Here is a 25,388-nt window from a genome sequence, read left to right as displayed (position 1 = left end):
TACATAAATAAATAAACGTCCATTATCTAATAGTCAAGATGCTAATTAACAGCAGTCCTTACACTTGGTATATTTGACGAAAACACACACATGTTAACTGCCTTGTATCCTGGTATCTATATCCACCCCTGATGCTCCATCTAATATATATGATTTGTGACAAAAGTATAATACTATTTGGTCGGAGTTAAAAACTTCAATATAATTTATACGTCCAGACTGTGAATTTCCATTTTTAGTGCATGCACACGTGGTTTTCCAATCATTGTTCATGCATGTAATATATATTACGTAGTTTGTTTGTTATTTGATTTGGAAGTATTTTCTTGTCAACGATTTGATTTGGGTTCCCGTAAAATTTTTGTTTAATACTACTATTACTTTATAGGTATATAACGTACGGAAAAGCGAATTTTTACTAAAGATTTTAAATGTTTAATCGCTTTTAGATCCGTGATTTGTGGTGATAATCTGACGCTGTCAATTGGCATATATCCGAGTGATGAAGTTGATAGATTTATATACACTAAGTGCATGATGACTGTGAGTTAATATTCTGCTAATCTTAAATTTATTTATTATGATGTTAGGACCACTTTAATTATCTGTAGTTGATATTCGCGTTTCATCTAAATTACTTTTAGGAAACCTTTAATTAAAAAAAAACTTTTATTGTGATGTTAGGACCTCATCTTGAATCCAGATACTAGGTCTTCACATATTCACATCCAAATACACTTGACAATCCTTCAAAACCGTAGGTTAATAGATAGCGAACTTACAACACGCCTGAGGCAGTGAGGCTACCAAGTCAAGATCAAATGATTACTACTGTCTTTCAAGTGTCCAGCGAGTGAGACGTCTACCATGGGATATATGTGTTGATGCGAAGATACTATCGTTTGGAGGTTCAACACATGTACTTGTATTATACATACGATGATCAGTCATTTATTTAAAATCCAATATATTCCGAAATTGAAACCAAATCTACCCAATCAATTTTAGATAAATTTCTATATTCGTTACTAGTTTTCTGTACAAAAATTCGATTTTATAATTAAAAACACTCCCAATTTTGATCGCAATTCGCAAGTCAATGATAAACACACGTATTCTCTTTATTTAAAATCCAATATATTCCGAATATTCGAGCCATAAAATTCCTTTGTTCTCTTTATATAAAAAAAATAAAAAATCAAGAAACAATTTTGGCCAACCAAGTTGACTTTCAGAGTTTGTCACGATCGATATAGTTGCATAAGCTTATTGTAACGCCAACAAGATTGATCTAGCTAGCGACCATATCAACTACCAAGAGGTATGCGTAGTCTTATTAATTTTTACCCGATTTATTTTAACCATTTCATTACTAAAACTCGACGTTAGGAAGAAAGAAAAACCTGAAGAATTACTTATGGTTGTTGACACTCGGCCTCAGGCTCTTAATCATGGTGATGATTTGAAATGATCATTTGAATTTTGTGGAAATATATCATCGTAATTGATAACTAGCCATTTGCAGTAATCGTAATTAATACGTAGTTTAGTAAAGAAAAATATCTGAAAACTTTATAACTATATATTAAAAAGGATTAAGATAATAATTGTGGCGTAAGCATCATTATCACATTACATTACTTGTGCAAGTGATGATTGAACCATTCAAACCAACCGAGCGGTAAAACGCCGTGACAGATATTAACCAAAATACCGAAACTACCCTTTAACCGGTAACTATCACCGTCCCTGCCACGCCTCCTTTCAAAAAGATCTTCTTCCTAAAGTGTTCTCTCACGATTCCCTTTATACCCCCAAACATGCCTCTGATTCTTTCTTCGTTGTCATCATCTAGATTCTAGGGACACTTCAGATCATGGGGATTCTCCGGAACTCGGTTATAGGGATACCGGTTTTGGTGGTGGTGTTGTTCTTGGTACGAGTTGTTTTGTTCAAAACCGGTTTGATTTACACGGTTAAGCAATGGCGGAGGAAGATCTTCGATTGGTTTCACGTTTACCAGTTCTACAGAGTCCCTGAGTTCAACGATAACTTGCAGGAGAATCAACTCTACCGTAGGGTTTACGCTTACTTGAATTCACTCAGCTCCATCGAGAATTCGGATTACACAAACCTCTTCGCTGGGAGAAAGTCAAACGAGATCATCCTCCGTCTCGATCGGAATCAGGTGATCGGAGACGAGTTTCTCGGCGCTAGAGTCTGTTGGATCAACGGAGAAGACGAAGACGGTTCGAGGAGTTTCGTTTTGAAGATCCGAAAAGCTGATAAACGGAGGATCCTCGGTTCGTATCTCAACCATATACACACAGTCTCCGAGGAGCTGGAACAGAGGAACAAGGAGTTGAAGCTGTTCATGAACGTCGCTGGGAACGATGAGAAGATCGGGAGATGGAGATCGATTCCGTTTACTCACCCTTGCACCTTCGATAACATCGCCATGGAGGCGGATCTGAAGGAGAAAGTGAAGTCCGATCTCGAATCGTTTCTCAAAGGGAAACAGTTTTACAATCGGCTAGGACGAGTCTGGAAACGGAGTTACCTTCTCTACGGACCTTCCGGCACCGGAAAATCAAGCTTCGTGGCGGCGATGGCTAGTTTTCTAAACTACGATGTGTACGATATAGATCTATCCAAAGTAGAAGACGACTCGGATCTCAAGATGATTCTGTTACAAACCACGTGTCGATCCGTGATCGTCATCGAGGATCTAGATCGGTTCCTCTCGTCTAAATCAACGGCTCTGAGCGTTTCCGGTGTTTTGAATTTCACCGACGGGATCCTCAGCTCATGCGCCGCGGATGAACGGATCATGGTCTTCACCATGACGTCAAAGGAGCAGATCGACCCGGCGGTGCTCCGGCCGGGTCGGGTCGACGTTCACATCCATTTTCCGTTGTGTGATTTCACGGCGTTTAAGGCGTTGGCGAGTAGCTACTTGGGTTTGAAAGAGCACAAGCTCTTCCCTCAAGTGGAAGGCATATTCCGAGACGGTGCGTCTCTAAGCCCCGCCGAGATCGGAGAACTGATGATCGCCAACAGAAACTCGCCGAGTCGAGCGCTTAAATCGGTGATCAACGCGTTGCAAACGGACGGTGATCGGAGGGGAACTCCGGCGACTACGAGGCGGTTGTTTCACGAAAGAGCGTCGTCGGAAGATTACGAAGGAGATACGAGTGGGCCTTTATGCGGCGGAGGAAGTTCGCCGGCGGTGAAGGAGTTCAAGAAGTTGTATGGACTATTGAGGTTGAAAAGCAACAGGAAATCTCAGTCGTTCAATCTGACTCGGGAGCTAAGGAACGGTTCGTGATCTGAAACTTTAAAAGTCAACTGACAAGTGGACATCTGTGATTGGCTGCGAGAGTATGAACAAAAACAATTGTTTCCTCAATATTTAGTTGAATATGTACATAAGTTTTATTATTTATGGTTTGATGACTCACATTTTTTACATTTAAAACCATTTTTCTTCTTCCAAACGGCTTAAATTTGTAGTTTTCAAGTAAATTTCTCTAGAAAATTAGAGTTCTCGATGAACACACATTTTGTTTTTTTTAATGCTTTTATAAAAATCGGATATAGTCATATAACTGGGGGATCATACTGGTTGTCACATAGACCACCAACCTAATGATTATACTCCTTACCATCTTATTTAATGCATATTTTATGTTGATTTTAGAGTTTTTGGATTTTTCTATAACACATCTCACATGAACTATAAAAGACCCAGCGATAGTTATAGTGTGGGCCTCTTTGTAGAGAAGGCCCATTATAATTTATGTAATCTCCTTCACCCCTGTTGACGCTACGGCGTTAATAACACGCGCGCTTGATCAGTTTAACCATACTCTGCCTTACTTCTCCGATCGTCGAGGAGGGTTTGTTTTCGAGAAAATCACACCGAAAGTGTTACTTTCTATCACTTTAAACATTGAAGATTTTTTACTAGCACTTTAAATTTTCAAAGTGTCATTTTTATCATAATAAACCTCTAAATATTTTTTCCTATTCATAGACGACCGGTGCTATTCATTTTACAGGTCAAAATGATGACGTGTCAGTTTTTTTTTTAAATAAAAAATAAAAATATAGAAAAAATCGAATGAAATTGGAAAAAATTGTAAACAATTCAAAACAATTTTTTTTAAAAATATAAAAATTCAAAAAACATTTTTTTTTTAAAATATAAAAATTCAAAAAACATAAAAATTAAAATTAAAATTTCAAACTCAAAAATAAAATAAAATAAAATATTAAAAATTCAAAAAATTCAAAAATAAGATCTAAAATTAAAATGTCAAATTTAAAAATGAAAATTTTTTAAATTTTTTTTAAAAAAATCTAAAATAAGATCTAAAATTAAAACTTCAAACTTAAAAAATAAAATTGTAAAAAAATGTAAATATTTAACCAAAAAAATTATATTTATTTTAAAATTCCATCCAATTAAAGTGATTGTCACTTATGATCAGACTGGTTGTCACATAGACCAACCTAATGAATTTTTTAAGACCATGCGCAACGGTGAGACTCATCGGAGTCTTTAGCGACAAGGGCATTTCGGATTAATCGTGGATATTTTAGAATTTTTTTTTTAAAAAAAAAAGATGACCATTCACGGACCGTCACGTAGTCGTGAGGACCCGCAAATAATGCAAGGATTCACTAAGAAAGAATCCTTATTTATGAATTTTAAGAATTGAGGTTTTGATGGGATCCACTGATTATTTAATTATTTTTTTTCTAACTACTCTCGCTCCAAGATTTCAACTGCGGATGTGATTATACTCCTTACCATCTTATTTAATGCATATTTTATGTTGATTTTGAAGTTTTTGGATTTTTCTATAACACATCCTCACATGAACTATAAAGACCCAGCAATAGTTATAGTGTGGGCCTATTTGTAGAGAAGGCCCATTATAATTTATGTAATCTCCTATTTCACCCCTGTTGACGCTACGGCGTTAATAACACGCGCGCTTGATCAGTGTAACCATACTCTTCCTTGCTTCTCCGATCGTAGCTGAGGGTTTTTTTTAAGAAAAATCGCATTTTAAACACTGAAAGTGTTATTTTCTAGCACTTTAAACAATGAAGGTTTTTTACTATCACTTTAAACTTTCAAAGTGTCATTTTTATCATAATAAACTTCATTTTTTCCTATTCATAGATAGCCGGTACTATTCATTTTACAGGTCAAAATGATGACGTGTCAGTTTTTTTTTTTTAGAAATAAAAAATAAAAATACAGAAAAAAATCGAATGAAATTGGAAAAAAGTGTAAACAATTCAAAACAAATTGTTTTTAAAAATGTAAAAATTCAAAAAACATAAAAATTAAAATTAAAATTTCAAACTCAAAAATAAAATAAAATATTAAAAATTCAAAAAATTTAAAAATAAGATCTAAAATTAAAATATCAAATTTAAAGATGCAAAAGACTCTTATGCTCTAACAAAGAGTCTTTTGCATTAACAAAGCACACCCATTTTACTTTATATATGCAAACTCATCATGCTCATCCGAAAATGGTGTGCTTTGTTAGAGCATAAAAGTCTGATTGGTGTGATTTGTTGCATAAGAGTCTTTTGCAGCTTGAAAATGTCAAATTTAAAGATGCAAAAGACTCTTATGCTCTAAAAATTGGTGTGCTATGTTATGCTTACTACACCATGGAAACGCCTCTACATCTCTTGTACACCAGCCTTCACATATATGCAGGTGTTTTATATATCTATTTAGCTATTTTATAGGGCACACTTGTTTTGCTTTATTGGCTGATCAACAGCATTGCAGGTTTTATGGACCGGAGGGACTGTCAATCTTTGTGTCGCATTTTTCTTATTCTCGTGTTTTTATATTGCAGGGTTTGGTTTTGTGTATTTTGAAGATGAACGGGATGCTGAAGATGCAATCCGCAAGCTTCACAACTACCGTTTTGAGAAACGCACGCTATCAGTTGAATGGGGGAGGGTATATATATATAGTGTTCTCGTTTTTTTTTCGTGAAGCTGATCACTTTGTTTCCTACTTGTTAAAAACTCTTTACTTGTCTGGCTTTCAGGGTTAACGCAGCAGGCATGGTGATGGGTCATATCAGAAGCCTACAAAGACATTGTTTGTCTGCAACTTCGACTCCTTTAGAACAAAAGAAGTCGACATTGTAGAGCACTTTCAACCCTATGGAAAGGTCATCAACGTACGTATGAGGAGCAACTACTTATTTGCTCAGTTTGCAACTCAAGAAGAAGCTACAAAAGCCCTTGAGGCTACTCAAAGAAGGTAAATAGCAACACAGCCGCCTGATACTTTTTCTTTATCCAAATATTTAACATGGTGGTGGTGGTAGCAGCTTTTTTTTTATCGAACACATCACCTTTTGTGCCTGCAGCCAAATATTGGGCAAGGTTATTGCTGTTGAGTATGGCTTAAAAGATGATGATGAAAGAGATGACCGACGTGGTGGTGGTAGTCCGAAGAGATCTCCTAGCCCTGCGTATCGTATCATAGGCGTCCCATTCCTGATTATGGTCGTCCTCGAAGCCTGAATATGACAGAGGCAGGAGTCCAGCAGCTTATGTTAGAGGCAGGAGGAGTCCATCAGCTTATGACAGACGCGGGAGGAGTCCATCAGCTTATGACAGACGCGGGAGGAGTCCGTCACCTTATGACAGACGCAGGAGGAGTCCATCAGCTTATGAAAGACGCAAGAGTCCAGCAGCTTGTGAAAGACGCATGAGTCCAGCAGATTATGGACATAGGAGTCCTGATAATGGTAGACAAAGGAGTCCTTCTTATGACAGATACAGAAGGTAAATTATAGTAATGGCTTTGGTTTATCACTTGCACTCATTGGGATGTCTCTGTAAATGTTGATGGTAATGTTTTGATTGTATAGTCTATCTCCAGTTCCAAGAGGAAGAAAAGCTGAAGAATATGAGAAGAGTGCAGAACCAGAAGCTACCAAGAATGCTTGTGACACAATGGTATCTCGGCCGTAGAATAGTAGAGTTCTAGCATGTTTTTTCTATGTTGTGTTCGAGTTACAATATGTTTTTGATATTAGTCTGAAAACACTACTATAACTTGTGTCCCTGATGATTGTTATGGTACCTCCTTGACTATGATCCTTTATAGAATTGGAGTGGAGATTCTATGTCTTCGTTTCTTGTAGTGCACTGTTACGCTGCTCATAAGGTGGACTCGTGTGGAGTTAAATGGGCCGGAAAGGCCCAATACGTGTTGGGAATCTTGTCGATGACGATTTTGAATTTTGATCTTCAAGAAAAAGGTTTATATAAGAATTAAAAAAATGAAGATCTAAAATGGAAAATCAAGAATATAATTCCTAACTTCAAAAAAGTTCAGATACAAAAAACCTCGTCTCTAACTAGTGACCATCCGGGAAACAAGAAGAACGAATAAAAAATGAATGTACGAGAATAAAATAGCAGGAATAAAAAAGAATTGTTGTTTCTAATCAAATTTCACGAACAATAATTTTGTTTTTTAATTATCTACAAAAAAGGGAATGAAAGGGAATAAGAGAGAATTATTATTCATTGTGAATAGTAATTTTTTTTAGGAACGTTAAGGAATGCATTATTCCTCGCCGTTCCCTGGTCATCATTCATACCCCTCATATTTCTGATAATCAAAACATTTAATCTCCTTGAAAGTCAATCATTTAGTGTCATTAGTTATATTTATCGGTTACAGTTAGCGGATTAAAATAGTTTGGTCAACATAGATATAAATATAATACATTCAAAATTGAGAATTAAAATGATTTAGTTAAAATTGTAGTTTTTCATTTCTATTAGAATAACTTATTTAAATATATATGTTTTGCTGGAAGAAAAAAATTGTTTTAAATAAATTTAAAAGATAACATTTTAAAATATGAATAAAAAAAAATATTACATAAAATGTAGTTTAAAAGATAAATTTAAAGTAACTTCAGACATAACACTAAAATGAGTTTAAACACACTAAAATGTCGTTTGTCATAAATATGTGGTGCTTTGTTTCCGACTCTTGTTCGAAAAGATTGGACAGTAACAGACGTGAATGGCTGTTTTTTTTTTTTTATCTCAACCAATATATAGGTACAAAGCATTTGGCCACACCAGTTTAACCACACCTACAACAATGCATCTTAGCAACACTCTGGAACACTTACTAGGTGATTTTTCACTCGGAACCAGCGCAACCTAGAATACATTGCTGCATTTTTCACCACTGCGAGAACGTGTTTATCCCAAGACGAGAAAAACCTCACCTTAAACCCTAATTTTGACCATAGGATACGATAACAGAGATTAAACTAGAGGACCATGACACTAAACCGGTTCTAATTTCGAACTAAACCCTTGGTCTACTAAAAATCAGAATTCAGCCCGTGACCAATAGTACCCTCATTGAAGGCGCAATCCGGCTTAACCCCACCACCTCAAGCAATCCTGTCACGATCCATAGCCTAAAACCAAGCACCACGACCCGGAATGAAAAGCGGGCTTTAAAGACTGCAACGAGTTCGGCACAACCAAATCACAGCTTCAGGAGGTGTGGAGCCGTACCACCGAGACGACCACAAGACCGTCACCGGCACTGGGAAATAGGGCTCTGCCGTGCAATGCCACCAAAGACCTTTCTTGCAGTTGACCACTCCGTCTTCAAGGATCCTTGCAGTACGTCGTCTCCGAGAACTAAAGATCGAACCTCTTATGCCGCAGTCTCACCGCCCGAGAGGGAGATAGATCCATGGTGGAGGAGCCGTCTCACCTCTCCACGCGCAGCCGTCACGAAGCCTCCGCCGTATATCTATAAAAAGGAAAACCAAATCTGACAGAAACTTTAATCCTAAAAGCCGACTCCCATCTCCACCTCCTGCCATGAGTCTCGCCACCACTCCATAGGAAGCCAGGCACAGTCACCGTCGGCCACGAAGGAGCTCCGGTTGAGGCCTCGACAAGCACAAAGTAGCATGCATATCGATCGAGGGGAAACGGGGAAGAAGAAAGCAAAGAGAAAACGAGATTAAAGGAAGGAGGGGAACGCCTCCGGCGACGTCGAGGCGACGGCCGGAGCTAACCGTTCTTTCGTGGGAGTTTTTTTTTTTTTTTTTGTAACTTAGGATTTCAAATTAAAATGCAGGAAAAAAATAAAATGTTTACAAGCAAAGTGCTTTAGTTCAGGGCACAGCCAAATTCCCAAAACTCATAGTGAAAAGAACCTAACAGAAAGAAAAACCCACGGCCCAATTGAAGCCCAGTAGTTGTGAGTTAAGTGTTGAAGAGGTAAATTAGGAAGGGTGAGCGGATGATTCGAGAGAGGAACGGTTCGTTGATCAGAGAAGGTGCGTGTCAGATCCATTGTTGCATCATGGCAGAGGAGAGAACCGGATTCGTTTCTCTAAAACTGAGAATTTTATTCCGAAGAGGTAAATTTTATTCTTTCGTGGGAGTTCTTCTTCTGTTCGAGAGAGACAGAGAAAAGGTTTTTTTTTTTAAATCTAAACGTGAATTTATCCATGGTATCTGACGTGTATGGCTGTTTGATGTTGCGATTTGGCTTCTCCGTCGTTTTTCATTTGCTTTATTTTATCGGGTAATATCAATGATTTATGCTTCTAACGATAACATGTTTAAGGTTTTAATTTTAACTTTTATGTTTGTGTTTAAAATTGTTTTGAGTTTAAACACATTTATTTTTATGTAATGTCTGAATTTATATTATATTTGTGTTTCTAATTAAGTTTTTGAGAAATTCCATAGAATAACCCTTTTTAATTTATTTAGTTTTTAATAAAAAAAATGACTAAAATAAGTTTTATTAAAAGATAAAATTACATTTTCACCTTAGCTTTAACTAATTTATACTTATAGTTTAGAATTAAAGGGTGGAGTTTTGGGGATAGAGTTTTAAATTTTAAAAATAAAAAATAAATATTAAAAATTTTAAAATAAAAAGAGTTATTTTGGTCATTTTCTTCTTTGAAAGCTATTTTTGTGACAAAAACTTAAAAATTGATATTTAAGAGAATTTTCCTAAGTTTTTTTGTTAAACAATTTTTTTAGTTTTGATTCATTTGTAAAAATAATATTTCTATGTTTATTTTAACATATATGCTTAAATACGACATTTTATTCGAGATGAAAAATTATATTTCTTTTTGGTAACCATAGAAATCTCAAATGATTTCTAGGTCCAATGACTAATACCACAAACTTAAAAATTACAAATTCCAGTTAAGTCATTTTTAAATAAACAAGTTTTATCTCTAACATTTGAACTGAAATCCCCAAAAAAAAAAATCATTTTTGTATTGAGCTAGTAAGCCATTTTAACTTTGTTATACCGCTAAATACTAAGTAATTATGCTAATTTTAGTAGAATTAAAATGGCTGGTATGAGATTTATCTTTGTTTGATTAGAAATTGATGATTAAAATGATATGTCTGTGAGTTAATATTTTTAGCTTATTTTCAAAAGTTAAGAAATTATGTTATTAATTTTTCCTAACTAAAAACAGTCATTTGTAGTATATTTTAGACGACTAAGAATCAGTGCGTCACATTTAGTTGTGTGCGGCATGCTCATCTTCTGGAGACAAATGCTTGAGATGTTATTGACTCGAGATTAGTTTTAGCTATGTTGGGTTTCATTGTTTTCTCTCATTGTGGTCTAAGTAGGTGGTTTAAGAGATAATTTTCTCTGGTTTAGAGAGAGTTTGTGCTCATTGGGTTGAAATTACAGCAAAGTTCAGTTCAGGTAGCTTAAGATCCATCTAGTGATTCTTTTGTGAAGTTAGAGAACTTTGTCTATAAGTGTGGTTAAATCACTTATGGTGAAATCATGTACTCCCAGAATTTAAATATGAAGTTGATGATCAGTTAAAGAGAGAAAGAATCAGTGCGTCACCTTTTATTACATGTCCAGTGGTATATTATGTGATGTAGATTCATCTTTATCTTCGAGACAGGTCCTTTTATTCCTTCGATTTCTTTGGCCTGAAGATAACAGCTTTCTGTATTTAAAATAAAATATAGTTGACTCGATGGATCCGTTGCGCTATTTTTTTCTCGATTATTTTGAATAAAGCGACCATGCGCAGATAAATCTAGATCTGTTATAGACTACGAGAATATCGCGTTTGATTTTATCCTATATACTTAAATGTAATTACGAGTAGTATTCAAATATAGTCAGTAATTAAATAATCAAAACAACACAGACCCAATGAAAAATCATGTTTGGTTGGCGGGCACTATAAAGTGGGCATCTACTTCCGCATTTCAAGCCAGCTACTAATCATCATGTGTTCATACTCACATTTATCTTATACTATTCCGACAAAAGTATACTTAGTATATTTATTTTAAATTAATAAATATCTGATACATATCATTTTAATTGTTTTCATCATATTAAAAATAAATTAAAACATTCCTTTAAACATAGCAAGTTGTCGAAAATATGTGTAGCTTCCCCAAATGGTTTATAATTTAGAAGATATATGCAATAGAAAAGAACTTAATTTATTGGTGTACGGGTTATGGTAACCTTTACCGAGTTAAATTTTAAATTGTCTGAAATGTAGTTTATACAGTGAAGTTTATGATAGTAAATAATACTGCGATTTCTGAAATTACCAACGTTAAATGTGTATACACATTTATCATGGATCAATTAGAAAGGTCACTTTCATCTAATTGGAAAATTAAAAAGCGGATTAGGTGGATGAACGTGAAGGGTACGGTCTGATTATTATTATTTTATACTAATAATTAAGATAATGAAAATGTCGAGTGGAATGTGACATCGCATTGAAACTGGTAATAACGAGAATTGAAGAAAAGCTTGTTGTCGTCTCTCGGTCTTAGTGGGTGTTTGCTTCAAGGGATTTAATTACCTTTAACTACAAATGATGATGATTCATTAATATGACCATATTTTACAGATCCACGCATACTTCAAACGGAGTATTAAGTTAATGAATGTTATAAACGGCTATTAGTTGGAGCAGGTTAACGTATAGGCTTAATTTTTTAAAAATGTTAGTGAGTTAATTCCCAGCTTGAAACTTTTTTTTTTTTCTAAATGGTAAATGTCATTAACAGGATAATGATAGTTTGATTATAAAGAGTTGCAATCCCATCTGCTCGAAAGCTGATCTGATGCAATAGGCCGCAAAAAAGTTAAAAAAACCTATTACATCCATCTAAGAACTAAAATTGTAAATGGGAACAAACCTTAGAAATACAAGAAAGCAACAAGCATCAACTGTTAAGTTCCTAACAAGCACTTCCAAAAACCTAGACAAAGTCAACAGGTACCGAGGAGTAGGCTTAGCGGAGATGGTTTGCTGAAGACGAACCCGAAGGTCTCTAAAGCTGCGACGACAGAGGGCCTGGCAATCCGCTCCGATGCTAGCTGAGGGGGGACTTCATTGAAACCTTCACCAAAAGCCTCTCGGGTAGATCTCTTCCGGATGAGACAGGGAAATCGACACTTCAGTGAAACACAGGAGGTGAACCACAGTCAAGCAGAGGCGGTACAATGCTCCCCGAAAACCGGCTACGCGACACATAGAAAACTCAGAAGATAGCGAAGACTTCGAAGCTATCAGAAGGAAACCACCCAGAGCTTGCAATTAGGATGAAGAGCAGGAGGAGTCAGAAGACTTCTCTAAAAATGCAAAAACCACCCAGACGAGGCTCCAACTCCAAGACTATGAAGGGATACACCGGATTTGTCCTCAAAGATCCTAAGCATCAAACTTTCAAATACAGAGGGGAGAGCACAAGCCAAACAGAGGAAGAGGCATGGTAGCTGATACTAGATGCTAGAGGAAGAGGCTCTCAACGGTGAACCACCATTCCGTCGCTCTCAGAAGAAAGATTCCCTGAGGAGAGGCTCTATAAGCCTTGAGATTTCACACTTCACGGGACTATCAGGAGGCAAGACGAAGGAGGAAGAAAGGAGGCCGCGACACTCCCGAACAAACGCCTAGTCTTGGGTTCAGAACTGACCCAGATCTGACGCTAACAGTCGATGAAGGCAAAGAACAAGTACACCGGGTTTCTCGACCTGTTACAGCCTCGTCTGCGCTCCAGAGAGGAGAGGCACGCACCTCCGCCTCCGTTTAGGACTGTTGTGGCAGAGATCCAGAGACACGAAGACAAAGAAGCAGCAACGGCGGTCGAAAAAGACGGTGGTTGTGGTTAGATCGGAACACGGACCGGTGGGGGAGGAGACCGACAGCGATTGGTGCCGTTCAGCCTCCTCAAGCAAGTAGATCGAGTTTTGAAACTAGGATTTGACGGCTGATTTGGGAAGAGACAAGAAAAAAAAAAGTGTTTTGAAATGAAATCCAGCTTGAAACTTCTTGTTTTAAATTCTTAATAATTCTCTATTCAAAGAAGAATAAATAACTCTCGTTTCAGGAATTTTTTTTTTTTTTTTTTAAATACTCCTAGAAGCTCTCATATATTAGAAGGTGTAGTAATGAATTTCCGTTAAAAAGGATAAAACATTGCTCAGTTCATGCACGGACACAAAAGTCAAAAAAAGCCGAAGAGCGCTATGAATATAAATGTTTTTCCAAAATGTGATGCTTTGGGATTCGACAATCATGACTCTTCGTGGATAATCATTCCAATAATATTTTCTTTATTTTTACCACCCGTAATATTAATTTTTCTTTTTGGATCAAATCACCCGTTATATAAATTCTGAACTGAGAAGTGAGAAGACTATATTGTATTACTGAGACTTAAGTTTTGCGCTGCAAATGGTATATCTACTGGATTGTGACTATTTGACAACACACAAATTACTGGAGAAACAAAAATAACACATAATTTTGATGGAATTTACTAGTATGGGCGGGCGCATTTTATATATTAATTACTCCAACTAATTTACTAGTATGGGAGTAGTTGTCTAGAAGGTAATAATTGTGAATTATATAAACTGAAAAAGCTGAAAATTCTGAGAAAAGTAATTCCGTTCACATGCAATGAGTTCTGGGTTACCATCAAATAATTTTAAAGTTTAAACTTGATACGTTGATTATTAATTTCAAATACGAATATCAGCATACTCAATTATTTTTACTATGTATATGTTGCCACTATTAGGTACCGTTTAGAACCTATGTAAAAAAGAGATAAAAATTTCAGTTATATTTTCCCCATGGTTCATACATGTGTTCTATCACTCTTTGCGATACATCGAATCACTTGCATACATATTTCGTCGGTAACAAAACAAAAACAGCTAATAGAATTGTTGCTAGCATTCGCAATGACAAAGAGAACACTACCACAATCATATTTTTGGTCGCCTTCTATTATATTTTAGCTTAGTGCATGGTTCCATCCATGCAGTCACTCGTTGCTGCTGCTATCCATCTAAGCAAACGCGTTATTGATGAATTGTTATTATAACAGTGACTATATATTAAGTGATGAATTGTTATTATAGCAGTGACTATATTAGATAGCTAGTAAATATGAAACTTATATGCAGTATTCACTCAACCGGAATAAAAATGTACCAAACATGTTTACACCACTTAAATATATATCAAACTGATTAAAAATAAAGACGAGTGAATTACACAAATACTTCTGCAAATAGAAGAAATGATGAATACAGATCTCACTGGTTACACACAATGCACTTATATTCACTTATTCTTCTACCCTCGTATGATATCCCTCAGCACTCACTCCTCAGTACTAAAGAAAATTATCATCACACACTAATACTATTTAAAAAGAACAACACCCGAAAGAAGGAATAGAAAGGACTATCTGTAGACTAAGTCCTGACAACTTTAACTAAAGTACCCCATGTGAGAAAGAACAAAAGATCATCAAAGTAAAAATATAATAAATAAGGAGTTAAAAAGGTGAAAAAGAGAAGAGATAACAATAATTTCATGATCTCTTTTTAACCTTTTTCACCACGAAGATCCTCCTGTATTAGTGAACATCCCACTCCAGTATGTATTATTACCATGGCTCTTGTCTTGAGTTGTGCTCGAAAGCTCTTTCATGTCTGAAAAAGGGAACAAAACCCTACTTGCTCCATTCATGTCATCAGCATGATTATTATCTTCAGCTCTTTGGTTACTGTTGATGGTGTTGTTTCCAATCCCTTGATGATGATCAATGGAGAACGAAAGGTTATTGTTACTCTGTTTGTAATCAACCATTGTTGGAAACCCTAAAGATGAGTAAAGGACTGAGTTTGAATCCATCATTTGACCAGGCAAGAACGTGTTCATTCCTCTCGAAGAGACTCCATTAGATCTTAGAAGCTCTAGAGCTGAGACAGGAGATGATGAAGCATAGATTGAAGATGATGTATTGTTGTTCTCGATCTTTGGCATATGAAGAAACTGAGACATACCATGATGATGATCTTGCATGACCGGGAAAGACAACAAGTTGAGATCTTTTGACGACTTGTTAGGGATTTGGCTTGAGAAAAGAATCGGTGGGTTTAGATCTGGAAGCTTGGGGTTGGAATGTGAAGCTAAAGGTGTTGAGGATCTCTTGTTCTTTCTTGAGCTGCCTCCAACAGGGACGTTGCGTAGAGAGCCACCTTCGGTCCAATACCTTCGACAACCTTTGCAGAAGTATCTTGGTTGCGTGAGACTGTAGTTGTTGTAATAACAGAACTTCGTATTCGTTGAGTTACATCTTGGACAGTTTACTTTCTCTTGTGGTCTGGCCTTTCTAGTTTCCATCGTAGTAGCCGTATTGTTGTTGTTTCCGCCGGAGCCGCCGTTCGCTACGGTGGCGTTTGGCCTTGATGTGGTGGCGATGAATGTTGGTTGCTGTTGTTGCGATGTGCTGTTGTTGGTGTTTGAAATCATTTGATCCATTGGTTTTACGTTTATCATTTCTTGAAAACCCTATAATAATTAAGATATATAAAGATCTAATGAATCACAAGCCATGTCAAATAGAACAATAATAACAATTGCAAAACCGAGTCCTGAAGCTCGCCAAGATTAGGGTTTGGTGATAATTAAGTAAAATTTGGGTAATAATTAAGCTCAAAGAAAAAAATTAGGGTTTTTGTGGTTATATCGTCGGTGCTTTAAAGGAAAATTAATTCTGAAAAGGAAAACTAAAGCACCGTATAGAAAAACAATTTGGTAAGACCTGAGCACCAAGAACAAAAGGTAAATAACAAATCATACCTTTTTATCCATTAGTAATCAAAATCTATAATTAATCACATAAAAAGGTGAACTTGTAGAGAACAAAAGTTTCTTTAACTCCTTTCGAAAGTTCTGAAACGGATAATCTCCCATGCAAATACTCATATGTAAAAACAAATCCAAATAAAGAAAACATACATATAGACATATCTCTCTTTATGAGACTAGACGTATATATAACTACAAGAAGCAGCATAAGAAATTGTTATGTATGTGACTAAGTTCAGTATGGATATAAATATATATAGAGAGAGATGGAGAGAGTTAAAGAAGAAGAAACAAACAGTTATAGCAAAGAGAGATCTTTTTGACGTACCTGTGTCCACTTCGTAGCATCCATGAACTTTGACAAAGAGAAAGGCAGAGAGAGAGAGAGTAAAGAGCAAAGAGAGAATGTTTTGGAGAGTGTTTTTTTGGACTTTTGCTTCTTCTTCTTTTTTGGGACGGTATGGCTCTATGCGTGAGCTTTCACTTTATGGATGATGAAAGAAAGCAGCCAAGAGGTAGGAAGAAGAAGAGAAGAAACCTGCAAAATTAAAATTTAATATTTAATATTAAAAAGCAAAAGAAGGGTTTGTTGTTTTTGACTAGTGATAATAATGTCTCATGGCCTCCCTCTCTAGTTCTTTTCTGGTCCCTCTTTATATATTTTCAAAAGGAAAAATAGGCTTAATTTGTATAATTATCTAATTGGTTGGCTCAATAAAATCAGTGATCATATTCTTTTTATCATGAAGTTCAAATATTCAAGTAAATTTCGGATGAGCATGATGAGTTTGCATATATCCCCAAATTTACCTCTACTTGAATATTATAGTTTTACCACTGTTTTGACTAACTTGTTGGTCGTGTTTTTTTTTTACGTTTCAGCTTCTCATATGATCCATGTCCCATGGTACATACTTAATTCTCCCTAGGCGGTGGTCAAAACTCTCATGTTTTAGTGAAATCTCAATTTAACCAAAAAATACAATAGCTCTCAAGTCTCAACATCTCGTGTTTTAATTTGCGTTAATTTGAGCTGAAACATAATTCATAATTTCATATATTGCAATATTGAGTATATAAAAATATATAAAGTTCTCTTTTGTTGTGGATGGATTGTTGTGATAGTATATTTCGTAGTTATACTATTTATAAATATAGAAGGCGAATATTATTGTTATATATCTTTATATTCATGCTGATTACTCTTATTTCAATACAAAGCGTCAGTGGAATTATGAGTTGTATACTATTCCCGCCCATCCATTTTGGGATTTTAAATTATCTATTTAGCTTACGATCCGTCAATTTCAAAACCCAGACACGTTATACGTTATATCATCTTTACATGTATATAATTGACGTTTAAAATAGATCTTATAATCTCTTAATTGATTTATTAAGTATGTGTAGATTAGGTGGCGAAATTCGGTGGTGAACTTGAAATTCTTATTAACGTGATTAATTTGTAATAAATATCAGACTTAACATGGTCCATAAAGCACATATGGTTTTTCGCTTAAGCTTTATATAAAATACTATATATATGTTGACTGTAATTAGGGATTATGGATTATTCTTCGGACGTAATACTTTATTTTATTTTATTATGTTATTTCTAGGAATATGTCACGAAAATTTCACCCCTTATATCAAGTGTTCTTCTTTATTATACCACACATGGCAAATAAAGTTATCATGATCATATTCTTAAATCGTAAAAGCAATAAAAAAATGTCGCGCTAATCAGATAATTAGAATAAAAGTTTGTAAAAAGCACATAAACTGAAAATCGAGGCCAATAAGAAACACAGAAAAAACTTTCAAACAAACAATTTTTCAAAAAAAAAAAACTTTTAAACAAACAATACCGCATTCATTCTAAAAATATCAAATCACGTGTTAATAAACCATAGCTATACAACCTGCTTTATTGTAGTCAATGATGGTTGCAAAATTTATTAAATCACACTAGTTACTTACATTTGAGCATCATACATTAAGCGGTTTCATATTGATTTCAATCAATAGGTAGAGAAAATAAAAATAGTCATATGAAAATCTTGGCTATATTGCTTCATAGAAAACACATTGGTTGATACAAAAAAAAACACATTGGTTATATTGCTTAATACAAAACAAAAAAACAATTGGTTATCTTGATAAAAAAAAGGTTTGGTTATCAATGCATATAATTCAGAAGATGAGGGATCGGAGAAGAATCAGAGAAGGACCGACAGGAAGCGACAAAAAGGAAGTGGCTGGGCCCTAGTTTTAGGGCGTGATTGAAATAATTAGCATTTTATAAATCTAAAGGACTGTTTCTTTGATCAAATCCTTTCTCTTACTGACGTCGACACATGTCTTTCCAACCCAACCAAACACCCTCTCCCACACAATACTCTCTCTCTCTCTCTCTCTCTCTCTCTCACACTCAATTCCCAGTGTCGTTTTGTGGATGCTAGCTTGATCACCTCGCCTGCCGTTTTACTCCATCCTTAAACGACCTACCACGTCTCACATGGTTTACCACCACTAGCTAGGTCGAAGCAAACTAGGCTCATTCAGATGTGTGTACAACTTGTACATTGAATAGAAAAAATGTATTAAGAATCGTTGCCACCGAACTTATACAGAGAAAATAATTTATTGGACCGCTTTGATGTAATGATGATCACATCTGAAAGAATCACATGATCCTAGCCACTAATTATGCATTATTAGGCCATTCTATATGGCCCACGGTACTTTATCGCAACTTTTTTTTTTTTTTTTTTTTTTTTTTGCTAACCGAGTATCCTGGCCCCATCGAGGTAGTCCAGACTAGAGACCGAAGTGAGCATAGACGCTGCCATGGCGTCATCATGTGACTCACCGTGTAACGGTCTTCGGTCTCGGATGCTGCAGCCCACATGTAAATTCCGCAGTGGCCAAGGCTCGAATCCAGGGACGGGCACTCCAGCTGGAGCTCCTATACAACTAGACCAAAGCAACTTGGTTACTTTATCTCAACATGCTATCTTCTTCCATGTGATATATCTATTGAACAACCATACATTCGAATCCAGCTCGATCAAGAAAAAGTTTTAACACAAAATTCGATATTAATTTCATTGGGGCTGTGTTGTCAGGCCTGTAAAAACCCATATAAGTACTTGGTCCACTAGACAAGTATCCAACGATGTATCAGACTTATCTAATGAGTAATGACAATGTATGTATGAACGAATCATCTCTTAAACCGTACGTCAAATGTCATCTCTTTTCAACTTCTTCTTCTTCCATGGAACTTCCTGAAAACCATAGAATATACAAACATGGTTCTGTGATACGTATTTTTATGACAAGACAGGACAACATTTTCAGATATAAAATGTAAATAAACTAAAGGTTACTTTACCCATAAGTAACACCTAGCGACATCATAGAGACAATGGAGACGACTTGTTGTTCTTGTGATCTTCATATCATTTTCATTTTCCGATGAAACGACAAAACTGCACTGTCCCACCACGTCATTATCATTATCAGCTCGATCTTTCCTCAACCGGAACCACCGTTTCAACGCTGCGAGATAACGAGGATGATCACAAGCCAGAGGCGTTTTAGTACCTTCACGAGGAAGAAGCAGCCTCGGAGGCAAATCAAGACGCTTGGGGTATTTAGGAGGAGCTCGTAGAAGAGTATGTTGTTTAGGCTTGCCAGGTTCTTCTTCCCATGAGAAAGGAACCGAAGCGCGAGAGTGTGATAAGTCATCAGGTGAAGACAAGAGTGATAGTGACACGTGATGGCTTATCACTGGTGATGAAGTGTACTGTTGTTTTCTCGATTTCGCCGCCAAGACAAGTTGAAGTTTGGATGTTATTATCATCTCCTCTTCTTCATCCTCTTCATCATTTTCAGTACCCATAATCACAACGTTCTTGTTGATTGATGCTTATGATCGTTCCAAGAAGAAGAAGCCAATATATTCTTAAATATACGTTAGGTAGTTATCATAAATTCATATTCACAACGTTATTGATGTTGTTGACATTACAACCATAAACTTTATCATAAAACTGAAAGTCAAACCATACTCTTTTTGTTGAGGAAGATTAGCCGGAATAAATTCACCTCAAAACCCCCAACTACATCTACAACAAGACGGCCCATTAGCCCATTTTGATGACCAAAGGCCCAAAGACCGTGAAAGACTTTATATATACACAGAGTGAAAATCTCGAGTCTATAGAGACAGAACCTTGTGCGACCAACGTTAACTAAAACCAGGTCTCCGAGTAACATTAATTAACAACAGCTAAACTCTCACAACTAATGACGATTAATCACTTCATAATGACAGATTATTAATCCATGCTTACTTCATTCTCTAACGAAGAATAACTCTTCATTCTCCTCGTCATTTTCTTAACCTCATCGCTCGAATATATAAATATCTTCTTCGCCATCTTGCAAAACTCACTGCACCACAAAAACAAAAACATTCAATAATCATATTATCAAACCAGTTCCGGTTTAATTCGGTTCAATTGATTTTAACTGAACCGGAAATGGCTTACTACTACTCTGTGAGAATTATATTTTACTTACTTCCATGGATCATCCCCAGCAAGCATCATGTCACCTTCATCATCAGTGAAAACAACGATCCATTTGTCTCGAGGAAGAAGCTGTCCTTGTATCTCAAACATCTCCTCAAGCTCCTTAATCAGTTCATCATATGATTTCAACAGCGTTAAATCTACCGCACGACCAACGGCTATCCCTTGCATTTGCACCTTTTTAAAGAAAACAACATTTCAGAACTTTGTAATATTTTATATGAAGTGATGATTAAAGATGATTACTTTGGTTCGAGTCCTTGATGTTTGTTGCTTCTTTCGCTCATTAACTGAGCTTGGAGTGATGGGGTCTTGACACTTGGCAGCTTCACAAGCATCCATCGGTTGCTTGTCTGGAGGTGTTGGAGCTGGAGGATTGCTTGTGAGATCAAATCCAAACAACCTATAGCAACTACTCGCAGGAGGAGGAGGAGGAGGAGGAGGCTCAGCTTGGACGCCTAAGAAACTAGCTTGACCTGGGCTCAAACTTGATGATTCAATGGGTTTTGACCTTTTGCTTTTGGGTTGTGATTGTTGAGCAGGTGTTGAAACTGGGGAAGATGGCAAGAAAGGCTCAATCTCCCATGGTGAGACTTTGTCTGGTCTCTGAACTGTTGTTGGCTCATCCCATTGGACCTAAACAGAGGAAGAAGAAGAAAGAATGTTTACATGTAGGGAGCTGCAATGGTTAAGTAAAAGAACATGGAATGGTTAACTGAACCTGTAATGATCTCCATGTAGAAGCTGGCCATTGTGAAGATAGATCTCCAATTCCCACAATAGTACCGGTAAATCTGAAAGAAAACTCAACCATCCAGAATCAAGAACAGTTAACTAATGATCATAAAAAAAAAAAAAAGAATCTTACATTCTCTCAGGAGACTCTTCTCCTTCAAATCTCATTCTGAATCTAGTACCAAGATCGAAACCATGCTTCATGGCCTCCATATACTTGTTCACTCCTACTATGAATTGGCTTATCCTGAAAATACACAAACTTTGTATCTTAAATCTAAAGTCCTATGTTGAATATAGCAAAGAGTATCATGTACACCACCTCACCTAGGCTTGTACAAAACAAGAAACATTGTTTGGGTGTTTACAGCATGAGAAGCTGTAGCAAGGACTCCCAAATGCATGCTCTGACTCGAAATAACCGAAGCAGGCATCGTGTTCTGATGCCTAGCTAAACGCCTCACTCCAACTCTCAAATCCCCATTCTCACCCCTAAGAACAAAAAAGGAGTTTCATTAAAACTAAAACAAGACTAGTAAAGTTTCAGGAGAAGTAATAGTACCTCAAGAATACAAAAGCATCTCCAGCTACAAGTCTTTTTGAGGAAACAAATGTACTCCAACCTGTAGTAAGCAAATGCCTCCTAGGTTGTCCTAAACAAAACAACAACTCTCATTTCTCATTTAGTCCAAAATATATTACAAGATTTTAGTGTTAATTACCTCTGAAAATATGCTTAAACCTCCATTCAAACCCATGAAGATCTCTAGTCACAAGTTCTTGAGTAGGAGTAGCTTGTGTCATGTCCAAGGCAGGCAAGCATTCAGTGGCGTGTTTACGAAGAACAGAGAACCCTCCATGAGTGCTTGTGTCTGAAGCTGTTAGAATCTTTACAAAGGAGTGGAACATTTGCTTTGCAGGTTCAACAATGGGTGGATCAAAACTTGTTGGTTCACTTTGCTGCAAGAAACAAAAAAAAAAAAAAAAAAAAAATCACTTTCTCAGCAAATTAACAGGCTCAAACTTTAAAGAACTTACATCTTCCTCTGGTTTTAATGTGATCTGAGCGTAGACTTCATCTGTTTCATGCTCTGCCTATACATCAAAAACAGATTCAGGTGAATACACAAGAAGGGGAGGACAAGCAAGGGTTATGATCAAAGTTTATACCTTTAGCATCACACTAAGAACTTGGCAGAGTATCTTGGGAGGAAGTTTAAAATCAGGTATTTTCTCTGATTCAATTCCTTGATTAGTTGAGGCCACAAGCTGCAAAAAAAAAAAAAAAAAAAAAAAAAAACACACACACACACAATTCAGAAAGAGAATTGGAGTTTAGAAAGAAAAAAATTAATTTGGTAAAAAGACATACTTGTTCCATGTGACCCTGAGGGAAGTAGAAAACTCTCCCTCCAACAAGAGGAACCTCCACTAATGGACCTGCACAAGCTTTCCATAGCTCTGTGTACAGCTGATCCTGATAACAACCTGAAAATCAAACAAACAAAACAGTTACATTTCAGAGACACAACAATAAGAAGAAAAAAGATGTAAAGTTTGAGCTAATACAGAGCAACAAAACAGAGTCAATGGTGAAGACAACAAAAAAAAAATGAAACTTTGACTCACTTGGGAAAGAACTTCTGGAATCATCTCCATCTACTTTCCCCATTGAAGAACCTAGATGAAGATACAAGAAGAAGAAGAAGAAGCAGAGGAAAAAAAAGAAGCCCTTCACGCGCTAAACACTAGGCTTAACCCTCATGAAAGAAGCACAGAGAGAGGAGAAAGAAAAAATATATAAAAAGCAAAAAACTTTTAGCTTTTTTTTTTTTCAGGACACCAACGGACGGTTACGTCCGTATTCATTACAGAAAATCATTCAGACACTGTTGGATATTTAATCTCTCTCTCCTTTTGCTTTCAGCCACGAAACTGATCTTTTCTCTTCTCCTCTCTCAGATTCCGTGTTGTTTTGTCTCAGCAATCACAAACTTCTCGCCGTTTTTTCCTCCAGCTTTGCTTACTTCTCCCTACCTAACCCCGATCTGCAGCAAACCAAAGCTGCTTCCTTTTTTTTTTTTTTTTGTTGAAGAAGTCTCACGGTATCATGCAAAAGATTCACCCTCTCGTCGTATGTATGTATATGTGACTATATTTATATATATATAAATAAATATATACTTACTCTTTATTAATAGTTAAGATTCTGCGAACCTGTCATCTACACCCTCTGTAACTTCAGTTGAAACTCTATATATATTCATTATATTGAAATTTTCTAAAAATTGTAAAAAAGATTGTCATGTCAGCTCTAAAAAGGAAACTGAATTTTGTTTCCAATATTATAATTTATTTAGTTTTTTTTCCGAATTTAATAAAAGTGTATTAAAGACTGCAAAAAGTATAAGAAAGAATAACGTTGTTACACTAGAAAATAGTATCTATCTTTATGTATTATTCATAAACATAAGTCATTTATATATAGAGAATTACACCGTTATAGAATAAAGAAAAATTTAAATAAAAAAAATACAAATATGGAAAGAGTACAAATCATAATCTAATAAGAAAAAGGCAAGATGTCGATTCTCTCTCTTTCTCCTCACGATCGACTCTCTCTCTCTAGCATTGGGCCGGTTATGAACCGGATCGGTTATGGACATCCACAATATGATTTATAACACTTCCCCTTGGATGCCATAACCATACAGGGATTGTAATACCCTTTAGATGTTGTCTCATTAAAATCTTACCAGGAAAACCCAGTGGGACAAAACTATGATGAAGGAAAAAAAGTACAACACGTATTACTCCCTCTGTTCTGAATAACTCGCGGCTGGCCTCATGAACAACCAAGATCTCTGAATGGTTTGAAGATGTGGCCGCGATCTTCTGCTTCATGGAACGCCATGATATGGCCATTCCACCATGTGTGAAAACATAGCCTGTTTGTGATCGAGTATTGTGTGGATCCAAAAGATAACCTGCATCAGCAAAATCAACTAAACCTTCTTTGTTTTGGTTAGTATAAAATAAACCCAAGTCTTTCGTTCCTTGCAGGTAACGAAGAACATGTTTAATCTCGTTTCAGTGCCTTTGGGTTGGACAAGAGCTTAATCTAGACAATAGATTCACGGCAAAACATATATATGGTCGTGTGACTAGCCAGATACATCAAAGTTCCTATGGCACTGAGATATGGCACTTCGGGATCAAGGACATCTTTATCGTCCATCTTAGGACGAAACAGATCATTGTCCAGGCCGAGGGACCTCACGACCATGGGGCTAGATAATGGGCGAGACTCGGCCATGTTGAATCTCTTGAGTACTTTTCTGTATATGTCATTTGATGCACAAAGATTCCATCTCTTATGTACTCAAGCTGTAATCTCAAACAAAACTTTGTTTTTTTTCAAGATCTTTCATCTCGAATTTTTTCTTAAGATATTCAACTGTTTGAGAAATCTCTCCAGAGGTTCCCAAGATATTTAAATCATCAACATACACTGCTATAATCACAAAGTTCTGGCCGAATTTCTTTATAAAGATACAAGGGCTGATCAGATCATTTTTGTATCCTTCTCTCTCTAGGTACTCACTTAACCTATTGTACCACATTCGGCCTGATTGTTTCAATCCATAAAGTGACTTATTCAACTTTATACAGTATTGTTCTCGAGTACTTGATTTGTTTTTCAACTCTATACCCTCTGGTACTTTCATATAAATCTCATTATCCAGTGGTCCATATAAGTATGCAGTTACAACATCTATTAACCACAAGTCTAATT

General features: G+C 36.1%; 4 protein-coding genes across 6 annotated transcripts; 1 reads left to right on the top strand and 3 right to left on the bottom strand.

The window, feature by feature from the left end:
* The first annotated feature begins 1,595 nt into the window (after positions 1 to 1,595).
* Positions 1,596 to 3,491, top strand: LOC106411946 (AAA-ATPase At2g46620). Its single transcript, XM_013852814.3, has one exon. The coding sequence runs from the start codon at positions 1,877 to 1,879 to the stop codon at positions 3,326 to 3,328; it is 1,452 nt and encodes a 483-aa protein (XP_013708268.2). The 5' UTR covers positions 1,596 to 1,876; the 3' UTR covers positions 3,329 to 3,491.
* A 4,597-nt stretch (positions 3,492 to 8,088) lies between these two features.
* On the bottom strand, positions 8,089 to 16,826 carry LOC106415484 (dof zinc finger protein DOF3.7). Of its 3 annotated transcripts, XM_013856214.3 has the most exons (3): positions 16,585 to 16,826; positions 15,449 to 15,956; positions 14,612 to 15,364 (listed from the first exon to the last, which is right to left on the bottom strand). In XM_013856214.3, the coding sequence occupies exons 1-3, from the start codon at positions 16,606 to 16,608 to the stop codon at positions 14,997 to 14,999; spliced, it is 900 nt and encodes a 299-aa protein (XP_013711668.1). In that variant the 5' UTR covers positions 16,609 to 16,826; the 3' UTR covers positions 14,612 to 14,996. The 3 variants fall into 3 exon arrangements, with proteins under 3 accessions (XP_013711667.1, XP_013711668.1, XP_013711665.1); XM_013856213.3 differs by lacking the exon at positions 16,585 to 16,826 and adding an exon at positions 16,248 to 16,519 and having other exon boundaries at positions 8,089 to 15,956; XM_013856211.3 differs by having other exon boundaries at positions 14,612 to 15,956.
* Positions 16,827 to 17,036: 210 nt separating this feature from the next.
* Positions 17,037 to 20,204, bottom strand: LOC111208767. Its single transcript, XM_022708203.2, has 2 exons — positions 19,654 to 20,204; positions 17,037 to 19,546 (listed from the first exon to the last, which is right to left on the bottom strand). The coding sequence occupies exons 1-2, from the start codon at positions 20,161 to 20,163 to the stop codon at positions 19,502 to 19,504; spliced, it is 555 nt and encodes a 184-aa protein (XP_022563924.1). The 5' UTR covers positions 20,164 to 20,204; the 3' UTR covers positions 17,037 to 19,501.
* Positions 20,205 to 20,437: 233 nt separating this feature from the next.
* Positions 20,438 to 23,751, bottom strand: LOC106415482 (auxin response factor 18-like). Its single transcript, XM_013856209.3, has 12 exons — positions 23,222 to 23,751; positions 22,965 to 23,080; positions 22,763 to 22,861; positions 22,631 to 22,687; positions 22,315 to 22,552; positions 22,155 to 22,245; positions 21,920 to 22,084; positions 21,726 to 21,839; positions 21,579 to 21,651; positions 21,104 to 21,493; positions 20,847 to 21,034; positions 20,438 to 20,717 (listed from the first exon to the last, which is right to left on the bottom strand). The coding sequence occupies exons 1-12, from the start codon at positions 23,262 to 23,264 to the stop codon at positions 20,603 to 20,605; spliced, it is 1,689 nt and encodes a 562-aa protein (XP_013711663.1). The 5' UTR covers positions 23,265 to 23,751; the 3' UTR covers positions 20,438 to 20,602.
* Positions 23,752 to 25,388: the final 1,637 nt, after the last annotated feature.

The sequence above is a fragment of the Brassica napus genome, chromosome C8, assembly GCF_020379485.1.
Source record: "Brassica napus cultivar Da-Ae chromosome C8, Da-Ae, whole genome shotgun sequence".
Lineage (NCBI taxonomy): Eukaryota > Viridiplantae > Streptophyta > Magnoliopsida > Brassicales > Brassicaceae > Brassica > Brassica napus.
This window is presented reverse-complemented; position numbering and strand designations above follow the sequence as displayed.

What these genes read in the sequence shown, in the direction of transcription:
- LOC106411946 (XM_013852814.3), top strand. Translation starts at nt 1,877, where the DNA reads ATGGGGATTCTCCGGAACTCGGTTATAGGGATACCGGTTTTGGTGGTG.
- LOC106415484 (XM_013856211.3), bottom strand. Translation starts at nt 16,608, where the DNA reads ATGGATGCTACGAAGTGGACACAG. An exon ending in ATGCTACGAAGTGGACACAG is followed by an intron (nt 15,957 to 16,584) that starts GTACGTCAAAAA and finishes TAATTATTATAG; the next exon opens with GGTTTTCAAGAAATGATAAA.
- LOC111208767 (XM_022708203.2), bottom strand. Translation starts at nt 20,163, where the DNA reads ATGGGTACTGAAAATGATGAAGAGGATGAAGAAGAGGAGATGATAATA. An exon ending in TCGCTAGGTGTTACTTATGG is followed by an intron (nt 19,547 to 19,653) that starts GTAAAGTAACCT and finishes TATGGTTTTCAG; the next exon opens with GAAGTTCCATGGAAGAAGAA.
- LOC106415482 (XM_013856209.3), bottom strand. Translation starts at nt 23,264, where the DNA reads ATGGGGAAAGTAGATGGAGATGATTCCAGAAGTTCTTTCCCAA. An exon ending in TTCTTAGTGTGATGCTAAAG is followed by an intron (nt 22,688 to 22,762) that starts GTATAAACTTTG and finishes TTTGATGTATAG; the next exon opens with GCAGAGCATGAAACAGATGA. An exon ending in CATCAAGGACTCGAACCAAA is followed by an intron (nt 21,035 to 21,103) that starts GTAATCATCTTT and finishes TTCTTTAAAAAG; the next exon opens with GTGCAAATGCAAGGGATAGC.